General features: G+C 39.7%; 1 protein-coding gene across 1 annotated transcript; it reads left to right on the top strand.

Moving 5' to 3' along the window:
* The first annotated feature begins 1,536 nt into the window (after positions 1-1,536).
* SUSD5 (sushi domain containing 5) lies at positions 1,537-22,961 on the top strand. The gene is made up of 4 exons (XM_033053065.1): positions 1,537-1,636; positions 9,073-9,159; positions 10,637-10,825; positions 19,555-22,961. Exons 1-4 carry the CDS (start codon positions 1,537-1,539, stop codon positions 20,832-20,834), a joined length of 1,656 nt encoding a protein of 551 aa, XP_032908956.1. The 3' UTR covers positions 20,835-22,961.
* Positions 22,962-23,932: the final 971 nt, after the last annotated feature.

Genomic DNA, 23,932 nt, shown 5'->3' with positions numbered 1-23,932 from the left:
TCTGAGAGAACTGGATTTAAAACTTATGAGGACAGTACTGTCCTTAAACAGGGACTTTTTTGAAGGGATTTTTTTTTTCCCCTCAAAAAATCAATTGGAGCTTTCTTTACAAAGGAAGCATATTTGGTTTGAAATTGTAAAGGAGCATTCAGCAGGGAATGACATAATGTTGTTTTTCCAGAGGAGACGTGTGGCAGGAGCCATTCTGGTGCATATGCATGATAACCACCATAAGACTCATTTAATGTTGCTTTTGTTTGTTTATATTAAAAGAATATTAAAATTGCCTATTTAACTACTTGAAAGCTAACACATGCCTGAGTGAAAATAATCTGTACAACCATAATTCACCCTATTTCTGCAAATCAATTGTTATATAGTATTTAAGTGCATGATAAAATATTGGGTTTGCACTGAATCTTTTCCACCCTGAATGAATGGGCATTTTATTTCCTTTATTTTTTTTTAATATGATTGTATTTTATTTTATCTCATCTTTTTCCTCAAATTTAATAGCACATTAGTTCAACCATTGAACAGTAAAAAATGATAAATTTCCTCCACTGGAAGGATTCGTTCTGTGGAAAAGGTTTTTATCTTCCTCTCACTAGAATAGCTGACTGTGTAACATTTCTTCAAGCTTGCTGTCCACAAAAATATAAACCCACACCATAAATATCCAGCTGCAGAAATTTGGGCTGGAATGACTTTCCCAGCCTTCGTAACCTTCAATGTAACAGTAAAACCAGTGGCTTTTCTACAACAAACTCTTCCATTTACTACATTTAAGCAGTCACTACAGCTGAGAGAAGAGACAATCAGTAAACTCTTACTTCATCATCAGCATCTACAGGGTTGTAAAACCCAATACAGATCTAATATCTTTTTTTAAGACTATTAGGGGCAACAGGATAGATTAGATATTGCTGAGTACCAAATCAGAAGAAATGGAGTTTACTCAAAAGTGTAAACTTTTGCTATTGAAATTGCTATTAAAAAAAAAAAAAAAAGCTGGTTTTCTTCCATGAACCCAAGCTGAATTTTCTGAGTTTGCCTGTGTTAGCTTTTGAACAGTTAAATATGCAACCTTAATGGTTCTTTAATGTAAATGGCAATGATTTATAAAATTTCAGATCAAATCTTGAGTTTCCTATTCATTTCTATCCAGGTGTCATCCGTGGAAATATGTATTGCTGAAATGTGAGAGCAAAATACAGTCTTAAATACTCTGGGTATACATCTGATATTTAGAATTATTACAGAATATAATAAGATAAACATCCTTTATTGTTCCCTATGCCTTGAACTGATCTACAGCAAACATTTTTCAAATTATTTCTATTTCTTCCTTGGCTTTTTTTCATAGATCTTCCCAGCCTACAACTTTACGTGCCAATGCTGAAACAGTTAAGCTGAGGCTAAAGCCTGACTACTCTGATTAAAAAATCTCCAAATTTCACCTGCATGTAGAACTCCAGAAGATTTCTGATTTTTTTTCTTTTTCTTTTTTATTTTAGGACAATTATATGCAGAAAGATGGGCAGCAAACTGCAGAGCGTGAAAGCCATTGATGTTAAAATTGAAACCGATCCCTTTGTGAATGACCAATATGACGCTTTTTGTATAAAGGATGAAGGTCAGCACTGATATATTTTAGAAATAATGCAGAGTCATCACTGTCTTGCAACATTAAACGTTTTGCCTTCAATTTTTCTACTGCTGAGAGAGAAAAAGGAAATGTTAAGGCATAAATCTTTGCAGTAATTGCCCACTACAAGAGCCAACTGCTGCAAAGACTGGTTGCGGCAAATAAACTGTATTATCTTTTGTCTTTGCTGCAGTTTAGTGAGTTCAAACAGCACTACTGATCTGGCAGAACCCATTTTGGTGCTCACAGAACATATTTTATGGAAAGGAATATATCTGACACCAATCTAATGGAGATGGCTGACGCCTGTCACTTAGCACTGTAGCTGAATGTAACTCAGCAAACTGGCTTGATTTGCAACACACCACTCTGTTGTATATCTGTCAGTATACAACATTTGTATGCAAATAACTTCATTGCCTCCATTTTAGCATAGTTTTGCTTTGTTTTGGGTGGTTTTTTAGTAAGTGTAGACCAGGCTGCTAAGGATGCCCATGTATTGCAGATGATTCTGAAAACCAAATTATTTCCAATATAAGTTGGTACTTTAATTTTTCAATATTTAAGTTATGGAACCCACAAACAAATATGAATTCTGAAGGCAAAAAGTAAATTGTTACTGATAGGCAGGATTTTGTAAAGAAATTTGGGAACCCTCAAAACAGATTGTTGATGTCCACAGTGAGTTTTTTGCATCTGATTTCCAAGAAAAGGAAGGGTAAGCTGACGGCATTTACTAAGAAACAGTAAGTCTACAGCATAGGGTGGGGCATTCAGATAAACTATCAGTGGTAGCAGTATGGATGAAAATGTGGTTGAGGTGAAATGTGGCAGTGGTGATGGATATTTGCTGTATACCAAATAGAAAGCATGATTTTAGCAGAGTTTGACCATCCACTCAAGTAACCCTTGTGATATCAACTCCAGGCTCCGTGCTGCTGTGAGCAATGCCAATTCTGTCACCCAGTTGCTAATGTGGTCACACAAGCACCTTTGTGCTTTCTCCATGCTGCTCCTCACACATACAGGACCAGCTCCCTGTAAACATCTGCAAAACTCTCTCATTGTCTTCCTTCAAACCTCTTTTGTCATCATTCCCCCCACTCGAGAAAAACCTTGTGGTGGGTTGGGACAGCTGTGAGATGCTGAAATAATTGCTCTGGCCACTATTGTTCCACTGTGCCCTTGTGCTCCCCTGTCTGTCCCCACCTGCTTCATCTGAGCTTACACATAAATGCTGGATCTCGTAAAAGGAGCTGTGTTGACCTTGTGCATTTGGTTACTGCTCACGGTAAAGGGGGAGGCAAGAAAGCAACTAGACACAGCTATGGTGGAAAGGACTACTACATGGGACTCAAAAGCTGCATACTTTAAACTCTGGGTAAATTCAGATAGTTTGCAAAGAATGTACAAGTTATGAAGAATTTGTTTTGCAGAAGGCAGGGAATTTTCTGATGACAGAACAGAATGATCATCCATCTCAATGTGCTCATCAAGTAGTCTTACACACAGAAACATTTCTGGATGACTCTAAGGTTCCCTCTTCTTTAAATGTATTTTAAAAATTGGGATGCAGAGCTGAACAAAAAGATTTAAGTGAAGTTGTGGGGCAGAGGTTGGTTTGTACCTAGTATGAAAAGAGCAAAGTCCGGAAAGGAAACAGCCTTAACATTACAACAGTAACACACAAGCCAGCACAGAGCTGTTGACTCATGAAAGAACATCCTCAGGGATGCCAGTTTCAGTTTTAGCAAATATCCAGTAAGAAGCAGCAAGAGCAAACCCTGCGCTGCAACCTCACGCACAGCATATCTGTTCTGATCTTATGTACATGTGGCTAATAATGACACATCTAAGTTTGGATTAAGGAGTTTTTTCTTACTTGAAACCTCATGAATTATTTTTTAGTCTTAGAAAAGTGGACATCACTTTTAATCTATACATTTGCAATTATAATATGGTAATACATTAGAGTTAAGTACAAAGGCAAGTTGTTTTGCCCTGATGAAAGTGATAAATCCCAGGTTTCTAACACAGAGACCTGTATTAATTTCTTCAAGCCCTTTCATTTCTTTTATATCCATCCAACTAATAATGAGCTGACAGCAGTTTTCCTTCTTTGTCAGACTTGGCTGAGAAGAGTCAAAGGCTCAGACAGGCTGGTATGTTGAAAACAGAGGGAACAGTCACATCAACATCTACTTCAGAAACTAAACTGATATTAATAACTCATTGCAACTCTACTTTTAGACTTTAGGACTGTGCAGAATGCATCTCAAAACACCATGAAAGTTCTAGTACAAATCATGACAAATTCACATCTTATCCCTTGATTTATAACTAATCTTTACTCAATTAACATTTACCATGCAAATGAGTGGAGTCAAATTCCTCAAGCGCACATTTCAGCATGTCCCTACACCGGGGCAATAGTCAGATTCTAGCAAGAGTTCTGAGTGTGCTTACAGCATCAGGCTTTTAAAAACAGAAGTTCTGGAGAGAGACGCAGGGGGGTTTTTTTGTTTCTGAAATGGATTTTGATCTGTACACACAGAAGAATCACAGTAATTGTTGAGACTAAGAGTTATCTTTCACGGGGAATTGATTCTAAGGATTTTGTTTGACAAGGAAAGGTGTAGCTGTAATGTTTTATGAATGCTCTGCGTATAACTGCAGTTTCCACAGTACAGAGAAATGTGTCTTCCCAGCTTCTCATAAACACATGTGTTATGCCATCATTAGAATCAGCAAGACAACTCTGTACCAGCTCAGGATCTGCTGAGATCAGAAAGTTTCCCTCTTAGGCCCTGAGTGCCAAAAAATATCTAAAAATAGATTCTGGCAATTCTGAAAGTGTAGTATCACATGTAAGTTAGATCTGGCACACAGAGTGTGTATCTCTATCAGAGTTCATATTACCTCAAAGTATGAAGTAGGTAAAGCAAGAAAACCAGAAAGCTGGAATTTTTCCTGCCTTATTTTTTGTAATAGCATGTACCATTAGCATGTACCATTCAATTCCATATATATATATATATGTATATGTATAATCCTCTTGGTTTTCTTTCTTATTTTTTTTATTGCTGCAAAGGAAACATCTCTTTGTTAATAAACCCCAAGTTCGACTAGTTCTTTCATTAAGTGACCCACTGATATTTACAGGCAACAAATACGATCTGTTCCACAGGCTTTGATTTGCTGCCACCTCAGGAAAACTAAACAAGGCAGTAACTTGTAGTAGAGTACAGCATAAATGCAAATCAAACTATTTTAAACATGATTGCTGCTCCAGATATCCATCAAAGCTTGATGACTTATGTACAGTAAATTCACGAATACAAGCCGCACTGATTATAAGCCGCATCTCTGGGTCTTGGCAAACATTTCGGTTTTTGTCCATAGATAAGCCGCACACGAATATAAGCCGCTCTGTCGTTCGCAGCGAGGACCCGCGTGCAATTAGTAACAGAACCGCGGGAGGGCGGCGTTTACTGGCTGAGCTAAGGCTGTGCAGGCTCGGCCCGCTAGGGGCCGCTGACGGGGCCAGGTGGCCCAGCCCGGTGCTGCAGCTCGGGGCCGGCCGCCGCTGCCACTGGGCTCAGTCACCCCGGGTCGGCGCTGCCCCGCGGTGGGAGGCAGGGACGGAGCTTCCCCCGCTCCTACGGCAGCGGCGGCGGGCGGGGACGGAGCTTTCCCGCGCCCGTGGCGCCGGCGGCGGGCAGGGACGGCGTTTCCCCGCTCCTGCCGCGGCGGCGGCGGGCGGGGACAAAGCACCCCGTCGGCTCCCCGAGCCGCGGCAATGGCGGCGCGCGCTTCCCCCCCCCTCCCCGGGCCACGGCAATGGCTGCGCGGGGCTCCCGTCGGCTCCCCGGGCCACGGCAATGGCTTCCGCGGGGCTCCCGTCGGCTCCCCGAGCCGCAGCAATGGCGGCGCCGGCTTCCCCCCCCCTCCCCGGGCCACGGCAATGGCGGCGCGCGCTTCCCCCCCCCTCCCCGGGCCGCAGCAATGGCGGCGCGGGCTTCCCCCCCCCTCCCCGGGCCGCAGCAATGGTGGTGCGGGCTTCCCCCCCCTCCCCGGGCCGCGGCAGGGGCGGCCCGGGTCCCCCCTCTCCTCCCCGGGCCGCGGTAGGGGCGGCCCGGGTCCCCCCTCTCCTCCCCGGGCCGCAGCAATGGCGGCGCCGGGCCCCCCCCCGTCTCTCCCCTGGGCTGTGGCAGAGGAGGAAAGAGAGCTCTCCCGCCTCTCTCCCCGCTCCCCGTGCTGCCTACAGGGAGCCAGGCTCCACCTGCGGTGCAACAAAGTAGCGATTTGTAACAATCGCAAAATGCCGACTTTGCAGCTGCTCGGCTCAGCACTCTGGCAGGCACTTCTGAGGTTGTATTAGCCGCTCCTGATTATTAGCCGCATTTCCGGTTTAGGAGCAAAATCTTAGTCAAATTGGTGCGGCTTGTATTCGTGAAATTACTGTACATATTTCAGTAGTAAGAAAAAAAGAAATTAGTGTATTTTTACAGCAAATATATTAAGTGTCATTTACAAGAACAATCAAACCGCAGTTTGCTTTGTGTAATATTTGAACTATTTCTTTGTATTTGTCATGTTTTGCTGTAGATATAATTTATTTTGGTGCTACAGCTTTATTTTTCATGGCTTTGAAAATAGTTGACAGTTAATTCCCACTTCTCTGGTTATGTCCCTTGACTAATAAAGTCCTTAAAGCCCTGTCTGATGTAAGAGGTGTTGTCATCCTAGCACTAGTAGCTTACAAGCACCACTTATATTGGCTATAATTGAGTTTTGACTTTTTGCACTCATTTATCCAAACAGAAAAATTCTATATACTTTAAGGTCTCTGCAATCAAGAAGAAAAATAAACATCCTTACTCCTCTCATTCACAGGTCTGACCATTAAGAGTTGCATTTTCTAATTTCTTAATGACAAGATGACATCCTAAATATTCCAATGACCTCTCTGGAAAAAACTCCACTAAATTTGATGGTTGCAACAGGAGATGTTGTATGTCAAAGTGGATGTCAGTTTTTCAGGGCATGGCACATAGTTAAAGCAGATATTATTGTAGATAATCAGATTTCAGTAAATTCCTGGTTCTGCCAGGAGATGTGGAAGCTGAAGTCTGCATCTTTTTCATGTTGATTTTTTTTCCATTGATCTTAGTCCATCCTTTCTGTAGAGAGTATTTTATCAAGACATCTCAAAAAAATCTTTACAGACTAATGGAATGTTCATAGTTCAGATAAAGAAGATGCTTCTGGTAATCTGGATTGGGGAGGAGAATTGCTGTATTCTTAAAATGACACATGCCAACTCTTTGCCAGAAATCACCTGTCACAAACTCCTTTCCACATGTGTTCTGGGATTAAAGTTACTATTCTGAGGAGGTATTTTTCCTAAATCTAATCATGACTGAATCTGCTAATTCAGTTAACAGGAGATCTCTTTACTCCATGTAAAAAACAGTTACTGAGTCTCTAAGAGGTCTGTAACTAGAGCTGTCACTAGCCCTAACATATATGTGCTCAACACCCATATCTTTGCTATGTCACATATTCCCATTCATTTACCAGATGCTGACTGTTCTGATTTCTGCATGTGTATATTGAGGTCTTTCTTGACTGTAATGGTGATTTTCACTCTAGGAGACAGTCTGTGCCGAATTACTGTTGACATGAGGATCTCCTGTGAACTTTAACTGATTTCCTTATATCTGTTTTGTGCTGTATTGCTGTGAAGCCCAATCCACACTCTCTTACTGGAGGTCAGTTATCAGTGTGTGAAGCCCTGCTAAAGTTTGACCTTGGTATCAACATGTAGAAAATTCTGGAAGGGTCATGATGTCCAAGTGTTCAGGTTTAAGATATGATCTTGGACATAAGCAGGCAGAGCATGGGACCTGCTTGGTGGTCTGCTGGATGGCCCTCCAGTATCAAGCAGATCCAAGTGTTTTACTGGGCAGCATGAATTAGGTCAATATTTTAGCCAGTAGCAAGAAAATACGCTGGTTTATGGGAGAATAGATGAGGGAAAAATCAGTACTCCAGATGGATGGAGGAGCCCAGCCCTCATCTACCCAACAGCACCACTGCAGGCAACCCCTGTGGTCACCTTAACAAAGAGCACTACTGTTCCTCTACATGACGAGCTGCTGCTAACACACCCTCTGTCACGCTTCATGGCCCAGATCTGCCTCCTCTCTTCCAGCAAGAAAATGGCCTGAATGCCAGCACTGAGCACAGACTATTGTTTCAAAGAAGCCCATGCTCTTCCAGTTCCTGGTACAAAGGCTACAGACAAGAACAAAAAGCCTGTCCCCAGAAGTGGCTCAGTTTGATGAGTTGCTATGCCAGTGTTACTTCTGTATATATGCCAGAAGGAACAGGTTTGGCAAAAGACTGAGCAGGAATTGTCATAGCAATTGAGACTGCAGTAGGACAAGGAGCCATAAGATTCTGTAACCTGGAAAATTCCTGTACATTTTAAGCAGAAGAGGACAGCAGCAAAATGGATATAGGAAATTGCGTCTGTCTTTGCAGCTTATAAGCTTTCATTTATGCTTGTCCATGCTGTCACTCAGTACGTTCTGCAGCAAAGGCATGACCTTACAAAGTCTCACATGAGAAAGTCAAAAGTTCCTCATACAGTGTCAGTCCATGAACATCTTTAAAATCCTGCTTTTCTTTCTATTCATGCATCAGCCAGATGTCTCTTTCAGGCTCTCTTATTCTGTCAAATCTTACTGTAAAGATCCCTTCAGCTTTCGGTTTTCTTCTTTCCTGGAAAGTTATAATGTGCTTTTTTAATCTGTTTGCCACAGTTGTATGTGTTGCTTTTCCGCTTCCTCTGGCAAAAAGATTAAGAAACAAGGCTCTGTAGATAAGAATATTCTCTGATGTATAATTGTCCCATTCAGCCTTGGAATCAATACTTCCCTCAGAACAGACACACAGGTCCCATTTGTATGGATGGAAGTAGCTACATAAATAAAATGTGTGAAATGCAAGGCTCTCTAGCCTTCCTATGAGGCAATAAAATAATTTTTTATATCTTTCATCCACATCAATCTCTATTCATCAAACCATTTCACAGGAAAGGCATTAGCTGCTAACTGCTCCTCACTTCCTTGGATGTCAAACCTCCATAAGATTCTATATAAACTGAGTTTTGTGTAGCCTCAAAAGCTTTTTTCTTCAGCCAGTGTGTGTGTGCATAACTCCCACTAACTTCTGAAGGTGTTAGACGGTATATATGTGTGAGTGTATATGTATATACGTGTGTGTGTGTCTGTATGTGTGTGTGTGTGTGTGTGTACAACACAGAGAACAGGCTTCAAAGTTTGACTTCAGTAGCATGTCCCTTATATTAATGGCAGATATTTTTCAGCATACCCGCTTGAGAAGTGGTTAGTCAGGTCTATCAGACAATTTCCAAAAACCTGATCCAAAGGAACTTTCGCAGAGTGTGGATGTTTACCACAGGATTTTCATTTCACTACAAGGTAAATGACTCCCAAAATAAATACATCATATTTCTAAATAAGCATGTATTTACCAATGCCTGCGTCAGAAGTGAGTAGATGATGGGAAAAGCTGCAGCCTGAGACTCACAAATGTTTTGCAGAATGTCCCTGGGCAAAAGCAGGAAAGGTTGAGTTTTTGCATAGGGGAGATTGAAAAAGCTTTTCTGTCAATCCTATTGCCCGTTGAAAACTCTGGACATGAACTGGCATCAATGGAACTGTTGCTTGCAAGACCTTGTGGTGATGATGTCCTAAAAGTAGACTCTAGCAAAATAGCAAGGGTGCTCTTCAAAGATGTTTCTTCTTCTGCATGGAGAACATAGAAACATAGTCTTGGAGTCTTTTCAACTTCCAAACAAAAGTATTTTCAAGGAACATAATATTTTTGTTTGTTTTCTTTTTCTGTAACCAAGAGGTACCTATTCCAAAAAGGATTGTAAAAACCATGGAGGAAAAAGGGACATGGCAAACCCCTTGTGAAAAGCTCTTTTCAGAGAGGAAGGTCTTTGCGGAAAGATAATCAATGCTTGAAAGTTCTCTAGAAAATCTTGATCTACCTTAACAATGGTCAAGATCATTCAAACCTGAAAAAGAGCATTAAAATTCAGTTTACACTGGTGATGGCAGCTGTCAGCCTGCCTCCCCTGTGCACTTCTTTAATGCAACAAAAACCAGTTTTGATCTTGTTCATAGTAATTTTTCCTCCTGGCTTCTAATGCTGTCAGCAAAAATACTATCAAACATCTTTTTGAGTCTTATACTCTGGTACAAATTTAGCTCTTCAGATTCTCAGAGACAGCAGAGCTGTGTTACTTACCCCTGGGTATTCTTAAGCTGATGACCCAAAGTCATCTATTTATTTTAGGGTCTCTAGCCTAAAAAAGGAAATTTGGATACCTGGGAAGACACCTGATTTGAGAAAGACTAGAAGATTAGAGATAGTCTTAAAACTGACTGGTATTCACCTGGACCTTTTCTTTCTCTGAGTGTGGACTGGGCCATTGCTCAGCCTCTTCTGGCTTCCTACAGTGTAGAAGAGATCAAAGCAGTCCTAAACAATTCCACAAGCACTTCTGTGGGTAAGAAAATTGACCGTGTCCAAATAGTTTCTTTCAGTCCCAACTTGCCCAAGCTTTTGTTAGCTTTTGTAGAATCAGGCAGGGAAGACAGCTGTGATTTGGCTTCCTGCCTTGTTTGAAACAAAGCCCTTCTAGACGCATGACTATCAGATGTCAATAATATCAGGGTTATGGCATCACAGTTATAGCCCAATTCATACCTTCCCAATTCCAGCTGGAAATAATTGTGAAAGGACATAATGGCATGAAACAGATGAGATGTACAATTTCTGTGGACATGTATAAGTTTATCCACAGGAAAAATCAGCACTGCTGCTAGCACTACATTAAAAGACTATTGTGAAGTTTTTACAATGTCATCTCTTTTTTCCTTTCAGACAAGCCCTGTGGGGACCCGCCATCCTTCCCCCACACCATCCTACATGGCCACACTGGCTTTGAAATGGGGGATGAGCTGCTGTACGTCTGTGCCCAGGGGTACTTCATGGGCAACAAGGAGAAGACATTCACACTGCTCTGCAACAGCTGTGGGGAGTGGTACGGGCAGGTCCAGGCCTGTGTCAAAGGTGAGCTCACCCAGCACGTGGAGCATCCCGTTGGGCGCCCACAACCTCCCAGCACCCTAAGCACACGGATCCAGGATTGTAGGGCACCTACAGTACCAGTGAAGGTCCCGGTGACTGTCTTAGCTAGACCAACAGGATTTTTATGGTCCATTGGTAGACATCTCCAAGAAATCTAAGGAAAAGAGAATTTTCTCTCATATATAGCTATATGAACATAAGGTTTCTTTCTGGGTAGAAGGATCCATTAAAAATAAAAAAATCTTTTAAGCTCTTCACTTTGTCCTCTGGCTTTTTTTAAGAAGCCAGTGGTTGATCAGGGCTTTTACTAGGCTTTTCCTTTAGCTTTAAACCCTTGAGCTTCTGTCCTTAAATGTATGATAAACGCTGCTTCCTTTTGTTAGCTTGGGAATATTGAAGACCTATGTAAGTTAGGAGAGCTGCCTGTGCCACTCAAATAAACTGTGACCAAAAAAGGGCATTATTTTTTAATTTGCCCCAATAAAAACGCAGTTTTTACCTTGTATGATGCCTCTGGGACTTTTGTCTACAAACCCAAGAGTAGTTGCCAAGATATCTACTCCATTAAAAAGAATGAAAGTGGATTTTCTTACCAAATGACTTGACACAAGAAAATATTTTTCTAAAAACACCCCAAACCACAAAACCCCCAAGCAAATTGTAAAATGACATTTCCTTAATTTAAACCCTCAATAAAATCCACCTTTATCTGTTAGTCAAATTCTACAGCAGTCTTTTAACTTTCCCCTTATTTAAACATAGGCTAAACAGTACCAGGAGTTCAGGTGTGGATGTAATTTGAATTCTGCTTTCTCACGTTACCTTGATCAATGCATAAACCTACATTTTTTCCCAGTATTTAAGAATGATCATCAGAAAAAATTTAGTATTTTTTGAGAAGGCTGTCACATCTTTAAAGTAATGTTTCTGGCAAAATAGATGAATTTTAAGCAAAGGAATTGGCAGCTGTTGGGTAGCTGAGCTATCTATATGGGCTGGAGTTAGTATTTCTGTTTTAGAACCTATATGTTTCTTAATGTCCAGAGGCTTGCAAGGAGTTGTTTTTACTCATGAGTATACCATCAGACAGTGGATAATCATGAGAAAAAGTCAAACTTGTTCTTAGTAGAAATAGGTCACATCTGTGCACCAGGGAACCAGATTCTCAAATCCATTCAGCTGGAATAGATAGACAAAAAAATAAACAATGAAAGCACCAGCAACTGTTTCAGCTTCTAAAACTGTTTTTACAAATAGCAGTTCAGATGATTTTACAAAACAATGCAGGGCATCAAGGAAGAACATGGAGGGAAAAAGGAGAAAAGAGTACCTACATCTGACCATAGAATAAAGAATCATAGAACAGTTTGGGTTGGAAAGAACCTTTAAGGTCATCTACTCCAACCCCTCTACAATAAGCAGAGAGATCTTCAACTAACGCAGTCTGAATCTCCTATAATCTGCACCAAATTGATATTCTTTTTCCTTTACTGAGGTTAGTGGAAATGCTATCTTCATCACACATAGATATAAAACTGTATTACACCAAAGTAAGGAAGGGAAAGAATCAGACCATTTAAGTTGTGTGTGTTTCACTGTTTTCTCTGGATAAATAGTCTATTTCCCCTGTTTTGTTCAAGCCTTTGACATAGCCACAGGGAAGACTAAAAATATTTTTTAGAACAATAGTGTGGCTGTAAAATCACAAACATCAACACTGTAACTTGGGAGGAGATGTGAAATTGTGGATTATGATTTTTAAAATTATTTAAATTTATTTATTATGTAGACTTCATGCTGGGAGTCTTTCTCTGATTAATATTTTTCAAATGCTTTAAGGACATGAGAGAGAAAATAATTGTTCAAGTAATAATTGTATATTTAATCCTCCTGAACATAATTCCTTAGGAAGGAAGACTTTACAGGATAAATAAAATGTGTTACATTATTTTTTTAAAAGTAAGAATACAGTGAAAAATAAAAACAACCAAAAAAACGGAATTTAATTAAAAGGAACCTGATTTAGAATTGACCCATATTTTGGCATCATAGGACAGAGAAGAACAATTATTAAGTACTCCAGAAGTCAGCACACAGACTGATTTTTAAGTGCTTTGAGGCAAGAGAGCACCTTCCCTATCATGAAGGTTAATGATGGGACTTAACGGAGAATTTATAATGCTGTTGGTAGACTGGACCACTTCTGTCCTAACTGGCTGACATCAATGGAAAGATGTTTGTGAAGCCATTTCAATGAACATTTAAGTGCTGTTTAGAGCCTGGTAAGAGGATACAGAGCCTTTGCTTTGCATCTGTGCTGGGTGAGCAATTGGGAAATGTAAAGTGGTCCTGATGCTCTTACTCCAACAAAACGAGACCAGTGGGACAAAACTCTGGTCAGAGCACTAAGAGCTATAAGGCCTGTTCCTACATCTTGCAGTGTCTCTGAGACTACGGACAAATCATTATACTACTCTCTGCTGCTTACTCTACCTTGTCTGTGGCAGTGTGATGACATTTATCCATTTATCATAAAGCTTGCTGGGATTAGTGAATGTTACACCTTGAGTACCATTGTTCTATTTAGTAACTGCCCCATTATAATACCCAGCTGTCCAGGCAGAATATCAGACTAAACAGCAATAATGGCGTGCTTTTCTTGTTTGTGGAAAAGCATCAGACTGGCTTTATATACCCACTTACTCACACACAGCAAATATGGATTCACAGAACTATCACCATAGCAGTGTCTAAATAAAGCAGTTAAATGTTGTTTGAAGTCTTTTTGTGATCATCTTTCCTGTCTGTTTTGATCCAGTGAGAAGAGATGCAGTCCATTCTGGTACCTGGGATATAAGTGTACAGCTATACAGTCAGCAGATTTGCAAATAAAAAATTTAAAAATACATATAAAAAATAGACATGTAATGCAAAATACATGGCAAAACCTGGCTATGGGCATAACTGAACAAAATAATTTTGGACTTGTATTAAGTGGATTTCAGACACAGTAAAGTATGACAAAAATTTAAGTGTATTCTGGATACAGTAAAGTATGATGGAAATTAGGAAAGCAGTACATTACAAATGGCTGTAATGTACATTGTACACACCAGGTAATAGATAGCAATTTTTAAATAAGATGCTTTTTGAGAAAATAAGTGACTCTGTTTCCTGTAATTCCCTGTCATGAAAAGGCGCTGTGTTCTAGCTGAAAACACAGGGATATTTAGCCCAACAAAGCAACCTTAAAGAGAGAACAGGGAAATTTTGCCAGAAAACACATATTTTGCCATTTATTACTTTTTTTATTTCTGTGAAGAGAATGCATTTGCTTCACAAAATATATCCTGAAGAATATTGTAGTAAGGTCTGAAAGCAGATGTATATGTGCCACACTGTGGCTATCCTGCAAGCACAGAGACTAAACTGACAATTGCTAAATGATATTTGTTGGTTTTTTTCCCCAAAATAAACCATGAGCTAAATATCAGAAGCATTAATACCAACACTTCAGTGGCAGGGGTCAGGGCTGGACTGCATTAGGCTGCATTCTCTAGGGTTTGCTTCCTCAAAGAGAGGGTAGATGTGATGACTGGGAAATCATGTTCCATCTCTGTCCTAAAACTGGCTCAGAAGGATGTCATGTATCTATCCTTTTTTGTTTTGGGTTTTTCCTGCTATGTGCTTGTGGCAGGAGAGTCCAAACTTCTACACATCTAAGGAATCTCTCCAATGACAACACTTGGATACAAAAAGTGTGTTCCGAATTAGTCCAACTTTTCTAAGCTGAGGACTATCCTTCTGATGTCAGTGTAAGGAGGACTTGGCTAATTTTGACCACTTAATCTGCAGCTACCAGTCTTCTTGCCTGGCTCAACAATTCTCATTACTTCTGAGTAATTTTGCTTTCTGAGTTTTCAAGAATGATATTGGTTCACATTCATGTGGTCTGTAAGCATGACTAACTAGCACCATTTCTTTTTAGTTTTTTATTTTTAATGTGGGGAATCAAACAAAATGTCTCTGGCTTTTGATCTTATCTGAGATTGTTTTTTTGTGTGTGTGTGTTCATTCCGTGAGTGCAAATGTAGAGACAAATACAATTAGCAACAAATACAATCAGCAACAAATATGCCCATCACCTGTCCAAACAATTGTCATGGCAAACTTTGGTTCCCTTTTCAGGCCTGCCACTGAGGGGTTGTATTAGATTAATGTAAAGTATTGATCTGGCATGAACAGATTCTGCCAAATGGAATAAGTTTTAAAATTTTTGATGGGTTATTTGTTTTATTGGCAGGCTTTCTGCTGGAATAAGAACTATCCCCCTTTTTGTAGCTATTGCAAAAGATAAAAGGCACAATTTCTGTCTAGCATACTGTGGTCAACTAGAGAGAAGTATGTGTGCCTGATCAAAACTAAGTGGATAATTCTTTGAGATGCTGTAGTTCACAAATGTGACTCTTCTTAGGCAAATCAGTCTACACGCTCTTTTCCTTCCCATCCTTAAAGACAGATGCAATCTTGTTAATGTCTGCTGTAGCTACTTTGAGATTCTTGGACTAAAGAAGCTTTTATACAGTGCAAATATTTATAAAGACGGTCTATATAGAATCAGGTTTCAATTTCCTGTACTCCAAAAATACACCCATAAAATATGCAGTGCACTTCATGGTTGTCCAAAATAGCAACACTCAAAATAGAGCTTGGATGCCAATATGCTATCTAGAAGAAAAATTAAACTGATCCTAGAGTGTGGAAGACCAGGGTCTTTGTTTTTGCCTGTCTTTATGTTAGGTCACTGTTTTCACATTACAATAAAAAACTGAAGGAGATGAAAGCTCTATAGGACTGGATGCTTCCCAAAAAGGATTAATTAAGAATTAAAAGGATTTAAACTTTTAACCGAGCTTCACATCTTTGGTAGTATGTCATTTCAGCAGCTCTTGCTATAAAGAGTTCATTTCAGACTCAGTAATCCCTCAGACAGTGAATTAAAACTCACTGATCCTTGAATCTGCCAGAAGAGGGTATGGTCAAGATGGAACAATGACTAAATACAGAAAGATTTTGACCTTGGATAAATTAACTTCAGGGCTGGCTCTTCTTAAAACCAGACCTGCCTAGGTAGAAAGAAAGATGCAATCACTTTTAAATCAATTGCTAGCAGTTTTAAAAATGTGTATAAATAATGGTTACAATTTTTTTGGATAAGAGGAGGAGCTGAATCTAGTTTTGCTGCCGCTCTTCAGTGCCAACACTAAAATTCAGGGAACTGGAAAGTTTGGGAAAGTGCTGAGAGGTGAGCAAAAAAGAAGTGCAGAAAATCTGTAAGCGATTCCCAGAAAATCAAGCTCAGGTGGACTTAAAAGATTATCAGGGTAACATAGAGTCACTAAATACTGAGTCCAAGTCCCATTTGAATGTCTGAGGCCCAGAAGAAGGAAGAGAGTATTATTACTGTGTAAGTCAGTCAAGGATCCTATAAATCAAAGCTCCAGAATAAGGGGGTCTGTATTTCCTTTGATGGTTAGAGAGCTCAATAGTTGCTTTCTTTCTGGCATCCCATAAGCTAACATTATTTATATTGATAGTCTTTGCTATAAACTCTACAAATATAGGAGATTAAATATGAAAATATGTTAGAGCAGCTTTACAACTTGGGCCACTATCTGATTGTGAGAGGGAACAAGACTCCCTTATGTGGTGACAAGCACTGCATAATGAGCTCCAATCTCAGGGTCTCTTTAGACTACAATGAGCTTTTTCTTCCCCCAGTCTGCATTAAGAAAACACCAATTCATTACTCTACAGGCAGGATCATGCCCAAAGGCAGCATGTCTGATGGAGACTCGACTGATGGTTCAACAGAACTTTAGTATGTTCTGATAGATGGGGACTTGTACTTTCTTGGAAGCACATGTTTTTCCTGATGTGGCTCCGTAGGACCTTTTCCTAGAGGGCTGAAACTACATGGCAGGAGAAACACTGAAGGGAAAGAGCTTCAAAATCTCTAAAAAGCGTGTTACTATAGTTGTTAAGCATTCACCAATGACCCACTCATACACATAAGGTACTGGTCAATGAGATGAATACTAGCTGCCCATTCATACTGCTAACTAAAAAAAAAGTCTAGAGGAAACAACACAAGCATGTGGATGTAATTTTTGTTTGCAGATGTGTGTAGCTGCCACCACAACATAAAAATTACTGTTTCAACCTCAGCTGGATTGCCGTAGTGTAGAAAGTAAATGGGTGGCAAAAATAGAGGTTACAAGAGGTTAAGGCAGTCCTTTGTGATGATTCAATTAAAAAAAGAAAACAATGACAATAACAGTTAATAAACATCACATTATGATGTTCCACTCACATTATGATGCCACAGACATCTATAGGTTGTCCTCAGACCCTGAACTTTAGTGAAGCAGGCATGACAGATATCAGCTTCAAGCAGGAGTCTGGATGATTAGAGGATAAAATAGTTTGAGGCACCATTTCCATGCAAAGAGAATGCCAGCCAGGCAGAAAAATTCTAAGTGAAAGCAAGAGAAGAGACAAAGTGAGACTAATGTTTGACTGTTAGTTGAAGTGCTGCATTGTGATGGATAGAGCTGTGCAGAGCTTCCTGAGTATGTTGCTAAAGTGCCCTGGTATTCAGAGTTAGCCTCCATTCATTTGCAAAAGACTGAAATAGTACTGGAAAAGATTTGAGGATTAATTAGAAAAATTAGAGTCCTACCAGGAAGCTTTCCACTCTAAGAGTAGTATTCCCCTGACTGTTAAATCATCCTTGAATGAGACAGAAGTTTTTTTCTGCTTTGGAGATGATGGGGAGGATCTAGAGGATTATACCAGCAGATGAGGACACTGGGACCAGGAGGGAGAGAGGTCTGTTGTTGGCACTTCCTGTGAGATGAGAAGACCTGCTAAGAACATCCAGCTCTTCAGCATGATAGCTTTCACAGAGGTATTACCTTTCTGCAGGCTATTTGGGTCACACATTTGGGTTTCCTTTGCAAAACTGCTTTGCTTTCTGGTACACACAGATCTATTCCAAGGAAAATACGTTTTGCCAATGCTCATTCTGTTCTGGCACCTAGCTTAAGCTGTTCTGGCAGAAAGTGAGCTGGCATGAGCTATATCACTGCTAAGTGGTTTTGGTCAGACTGGTTTGACAATATTTCTACTGGTTTGACAATATTTCTAATCTTTCTTAAGAGTAGACCAAATATGGTTCTGCCAGAAGTCTGGGAAGCAGACTCCAAGGAGAAAGTGACTCAGGCAGAAATTGAGGTAGGCCCCAGATGAAAATATAATTCAAAATCGGTTGACTGTAAAAAGGCAAAAAGAGTTAAGGCTTTACATTAATGCAGTGATCTGTAGTACAGATTCTCCTATTAATTTCTTGTTTCCCATGTCAAGCCAGGTCTATTGCTTCATTGCCTTCATAAAAGACTAAACACCTTCTTAAAAAGAAAAGTTCTCACCATGATTCAGTTTATTTTCCATATCCCAAGGCATTACTTTTTATGACTTTTAATGCCAGCATAAATCTCAGAAATTACATCAACTTCCTATGGACTAAAACTTGTATGAACTGAAAATCAACCACCCTATCTAGTTTGAAAAAGTTTTAATTGAGCTAAGGCTTTAGAACAGTGGGATAAATATAAATTACAATGCACTATTCCAATCAAATTCAAACTTTTAGCTTTCTACTTTGAATCAAGTCTATTTTGCTATGAGTGGTAGGTCTGTTGAGTATTTCTTAATCAAACTCAAGCTTTGCAATGAATCTGCCCCTCTGTTGCACTCAGGTTTTTTTACCAATTTAGTTTAGTTTTATTTTGTTTTTCTCTTTTCTCCATGGCAACATTTAATTCCTTAAAATTGGAAGCCTGAGAGTTGATCACCACCAGACTGGATTATCATGTTAACTAGGTGTAAAGCTTTAAGTGTTTGAGACAGTTTTCCAGCCTTGCGGGGTTCCTCTTGCTTTCTTCAGATGAAAACAAGCAGAACTCAATGTTAGTCTTGTTGGTGGAGTCTGCCTCAGTCAGAGGCAGAAGAGCTCTGAAGAGCTCTTATGGAACAAAAAATACTGTTGTGGCCCCAGGTGTTGTATCACTGTAACACCAAGGAGATTGAAGAAAAGCAGTATACTGATAAAAACATGCCTTGCTATCTTGAGCATAATGTACTGAACATAATTCTTTAAAATCATCTGGCTCACAAGGGATGAAGTTGCTGTAAAAATTTTAGTTTTGTCTGGGGTATTTTTTTATTACTAATTACTAATTGATTAATTTTTGCTAAACCTTTCTCTTTACACACATTTCTCCCTTTAATAAGATGAAATTTTTTCCTCAAATCTTGCAAGAAGTCATACTAGGGAGAGAAAAGGTTGAGAAAACAATAAGCAAATGAAGTCCTCTTCAGAGAGTGGGATATTTATATGCATTTTTAAATCTGGAAAGGTAAGATATTAGCAGTTAGCAATGACAACTATTGTGATTTTTAAAGAACCTTGAAATTGAGTATCAGCTCAAGGACCATGCCCTTTTCTAATAAACAATTACACAGAATGAAAAATACTGCCTAGAAGACACTTCTCATTGCACCTTCCTTCTTGGATTCTTGTAATAAATTAGCTCAGAGCTTTTCCAGATAATTAAATGTTGGCTAATGTTTTTTAAAATTTTTTCTAGATGAAACTGAGGCACACATTGACTATGAAGATAACTTTCCTGATGACAGATCAATGCCTATCGCTGACAATGACCATGGCCATGGCAAAGAGGAAATCCAGCAGGAACAAATACAGCTTTCCTTCAGTAAAAGTTCAGAGGAAGGAAGAACTGTAAGTACCAAAGGGGTTACTCAGCACACAGACATTTCTGAAACAGGAAGCAGGGCACCAACTGAGTCCCCTGTGTCACTCTTAAGTCAAAAAAACTTGTTTTGGTTTCCATCAGAAACTTTCAGTGAGCCTGAATCAGAGAAAAAGAGAAACAATTCCACTAAAGCACAGTTTTCTGAAGGTGACAACGACATTGGAGGGAAGGCAGCCTATGATGAACCTGATGTCAAAATGCTTTATGATAGCGAGGATTTCCCCATTGGACCCATTCTCACAACTAATGATACAAAGAGAGTGATGGATGCAGTTGCCATCACTGACCAGTCATGGTTAGATGGATATCCAGTAACACAAGAGGTGGTAGAGGATGATGAAGAGGGTGATAAAGTTGATAGTTCAATGGGAACAGAAGATGACATCATCCTCACTACTGACCAACCAAATCACGTGGAAGTAAGAAAATCAGGAAATGGCAGTCCAGCTCCAGAGGAAGGTCTAACACAGATTGTGGTAGCAACAACAGGGGTAGATGAAGAAGAAGCTAAAGAGACACCGGTACCACTTACAGCAGTGAGTGTTTTGGAGAACTCTAGTGTGAGCAGGGGTTATGATGATGCCACGTGGGAACATCTGGCTACATCTCTGGAAACTGTGGCTCAGGAGCGCACGACAACGATGCTGTTTGACATAACCAGCTTTAAAACATCCATGTCAGAAACCTCTGTGACCCTCAGTCCCTCCAATCACACTCCATACATAGAACCAAGAGACACAACCACCTACCCAGAACAAGTAGCAACCACTGCAGCAGCTCCAGACATCCTTACTGACACAGCATCCCAGGAATTTGCTGAGCAAGAAAATCTTACCCAGGACCTTGGAGAAAAGCCTGTTCCCACTTCTGAGCCATGTCAGGGAGAGGATTGTCCCAAGCCCAATAAAGGTGCTATCATAGCTGTAATAGTGATTCTTCTCTGTTTGTTACTGGTTGCAGCTGTTCTGGCAGCATGGTTTTTCAAAAAACATCAGCAGAGAAATTCTGTCTATAAATTAAATGGAAGGTGTCAGCCCAGACATCACTGTTACCACCACTACCATCACCAGCACATCGAAATGCAGAAAGTTTAACCAGGGGTCTTTTGGCAGAGATCAGAAGAAAATAACACATTGATGCTGGAAGAATCACATGACTCATGGATGCTAAAATCCAGCAGTGCAGAAAGCAGAAGAAAAAAAGAATGCTACAAGAACATAGAAGACAGAAAAGATTTCATCCTTTTGAAATTGCATCTAGCATGTTTGACTTTTCAGAGCTAAATAATCTGTACATTTTTATCACAAGGGTCTTTTGGAGACACCAGCAGGACACAGTCTGCTCAGTAGTGCATCTTAAATTTTTCCTGCTTTTACATTTTGCTCCTTTTAATAATAAATTAATTGATTAATTTCTGTGTTACCTAGTTATAATGTAATGGTAGGGATGGTCAGGCCTCTTTGGTCTGTTTTCACTAGAAGAGGAAAAGAAGGAGGGAAGAATGGAAGAAGGATGTATTTAGAACAACCACACACTTGGTGTTTGTTCCTTTTTCAGAACCTGCCCAAGCTGGTCAGGATAAACCACCATAACAAATTATAACCGGGTGTGTCTTAAAAAGAAAAACTATTTGCTACCAGACTTTAATGGATAGTATTGCAATGATTACTAAGGTAATTTTCTTCAGTGTTGTGAATTTAACAAGCTGCAAATGTTGGATCATTATGCTACTTTTCTGGAAGGTGCTCTTTTAGCCTTGGTGAAGAAATGCCATTCTTATAACTAATCATCCTGTAGAAATGATGATGTTTCCCTGGAATTCAGAGAATACTGTAAGTACCATTCTTCCTTGAGCATGAGCAGAAGAGGAGTCAGAGCACCTATGAACGCAGGTGTTATGATGAATAGCCTCTCATTACAGAGTCAAACACGGAAAAAACACTTTCCAGGGGAACCCTATATAAAGTCAGCTGCTTTTTGAACACAATATTGACTGACCAAGATACTGAACTTTAATCCACAGCCAGTAGTACCTCTGGCAACTGAAGCCATGTGTAATACTTTAGCCATGTGAAATCTGTGGAAGGACTGATTTTTCACCATTCTGCTCTTGCATTGGCTGGAGGGGTGGACATTGGCTCTGGGAGATGGGCAGCCCCTTTTGCATGCTGCTTATTGTGGTTTTAAAGAAAAAGCAGACCTGGGAAAGAAATAAATTGCATCTAGTTGATAAAATGCACTCAGCTTCTTAGATTGGGTGTTGGTGCAAAAGCACTGAGGCTTTTCCAAAAGCACATTCCATCTCAAACATTTCTGGAAATAAAGAGGAAGAAAGGGGATCGTGTTTTCTAGAATCCTTTAGCAGAGTTCGTAAGAGTTTAGCATGAAGTCTTCCTTACAATGAACAAGAGGAAGTCTGGTAACTGTGAATAATCTGCAGGTCAGAAATAAATTCATCTGCCATTCAGCCTTTGTGAAAGAGTAATAAAAAGTGTCTGGGGGGAGTTCATTCCATGTTCTGGCTTGAGTCGCGGTGGTAATCGCTGCTAACTCCATGGAAGGTAGACTTTATGAAATGGAGTGCAGAATTTGGCCCATTTTACATGCAGCCATCAATCTCATGGCTGGCAAGCAAAACAAAGCATTTTTAGACAATGGCTATGGGTTATCTTGGGGAGTTTGACCTCAGAGTGGTAAGAGTTGAATCTTGTTGCCTGGCAAGAGCCGCAATAAATAAAAATGACAGAAACTGTACAATTTGTAAATATGTCTCTGACATATGCATGACCTTATGCTTTTAATGCATTCTACACTACGAAATAAACTGTTTTAAACTATTTTTTAAAAGCAGCTAAAAAATAAAAACCCAACAATGGATTTCCCACCAAGCAACTTTATAGAGATTGTTAATTCAACTAAAACATACCATCTGTAATCGCATGAAAATATGCTGAAAAATAAACACAGGAACATCCATTAAAAATATCTGAAAGGTACAAGTAGATGTTACAGTTCTGTGCAGCATCATTCAAAATGAAAAGTCAATTCTATTTGTCCCAGGAACTGAACATGTAAAAGTGAGACTCAAAATATAATTACAAACACAAAACTATACAAGGATCTTATTTGAGAATTAAACATTTGTTATTCATGAGCCAGAATAAAGTGTACATTAACATATGCTTTGGAGTTATTTAAATAAAATTCAAGTTACAAAAATACTAGGAAAGGAAGTGTGTGTGTGTGTTTTTGTGCAAATCATCCATCTTGCCCACAAGTTTATGGAGAAAAGATAGGATGGTTATTTTCATAATTCTTGTAGAAGACAATTTGTTATTAAAAATATTAGCTAAAAAGTATTTAGCTTACACTACCAGCCCAGTTCTGCTTCAGAACGTCTAACTTCCTTTGCAGCATCTGTTTGTATTTACAGTTCTCACTTTACCAGAATGATTCAGGGAGCTTGGAAAAAACTAATAAACAGATGGGGATAAACAGCTCTTCAATGATATATTTGACTTAGACTTCTCTCTGTGTGTGAAACTTGGCTAATCACTGATAATGGGAATGGCAAACAATATATACATTGTAAGATGAATACAAAATCTTAACATAAGGTCAAAATAAAGTAGGAGATTAATTACTTAGGAACCAAAGCTCAAACCGGCAGCTGCATGTTGAAATTTGGAGAGGAAAAAAAGGGGGGGGAATACCAGAAGTGCTTTTGTGATGGTGACATCCAACCATTGATTTTTTTACACTGTGATAAAAGCCATGTATCATTCTCTTCTAGGAAACTACATATTCTAACAGGTTGGTCAGAATTTGCCCACTGGGATTAAGAGTGAGACATGATCTCCCTTTCCTCTCTTTTCCTTTGTTAACCTATTAACATGACCCCCATTTTTTACAGACCTTGTGCTATGATGTCTGGACAGAGACTGTACAGACACTGTGGGGTGTGACATCACAGCTACTGGCAGTGTTTGGGGGGTCAAACCCATGCAACCAAAAGGAGTTTGCTCCCCCTTGTACAGAAACACTGAGCTCATGCATTTTAGGTGTTTGCTAAGTTCTCAGGCTGAAATCCCCTCAATTTCTGTGTTTGCCCTAGCAAACTATGGTTATTGTGTTGTACTGCCTTATTGCCTACTGTACCTCAAAACCTATTATGCCAGAGATTTGTTGCCAT

This window comes from Catharus ustulatus, chromosome 1 (assembly GCF_009819885.2).
Source record: "Catharus ustulatus isolate bCatUst1 chromosome 1, bCatUst1.pri.v2, whole genome shotgun sequence".
In the NCBI taxonomy this organism is placed as follows: domain Eukaryota; kingdom Metazoa; phylum Chordata; class Aves; order Passeriformes; family Turdidae; genus Catharus; species Catharus ustulatus.
The sequence above is the reverse complement of the archived record's forward strand: the minus strand, read 5'-3'. Positions and strand labels throughout refer to the sequence as shown.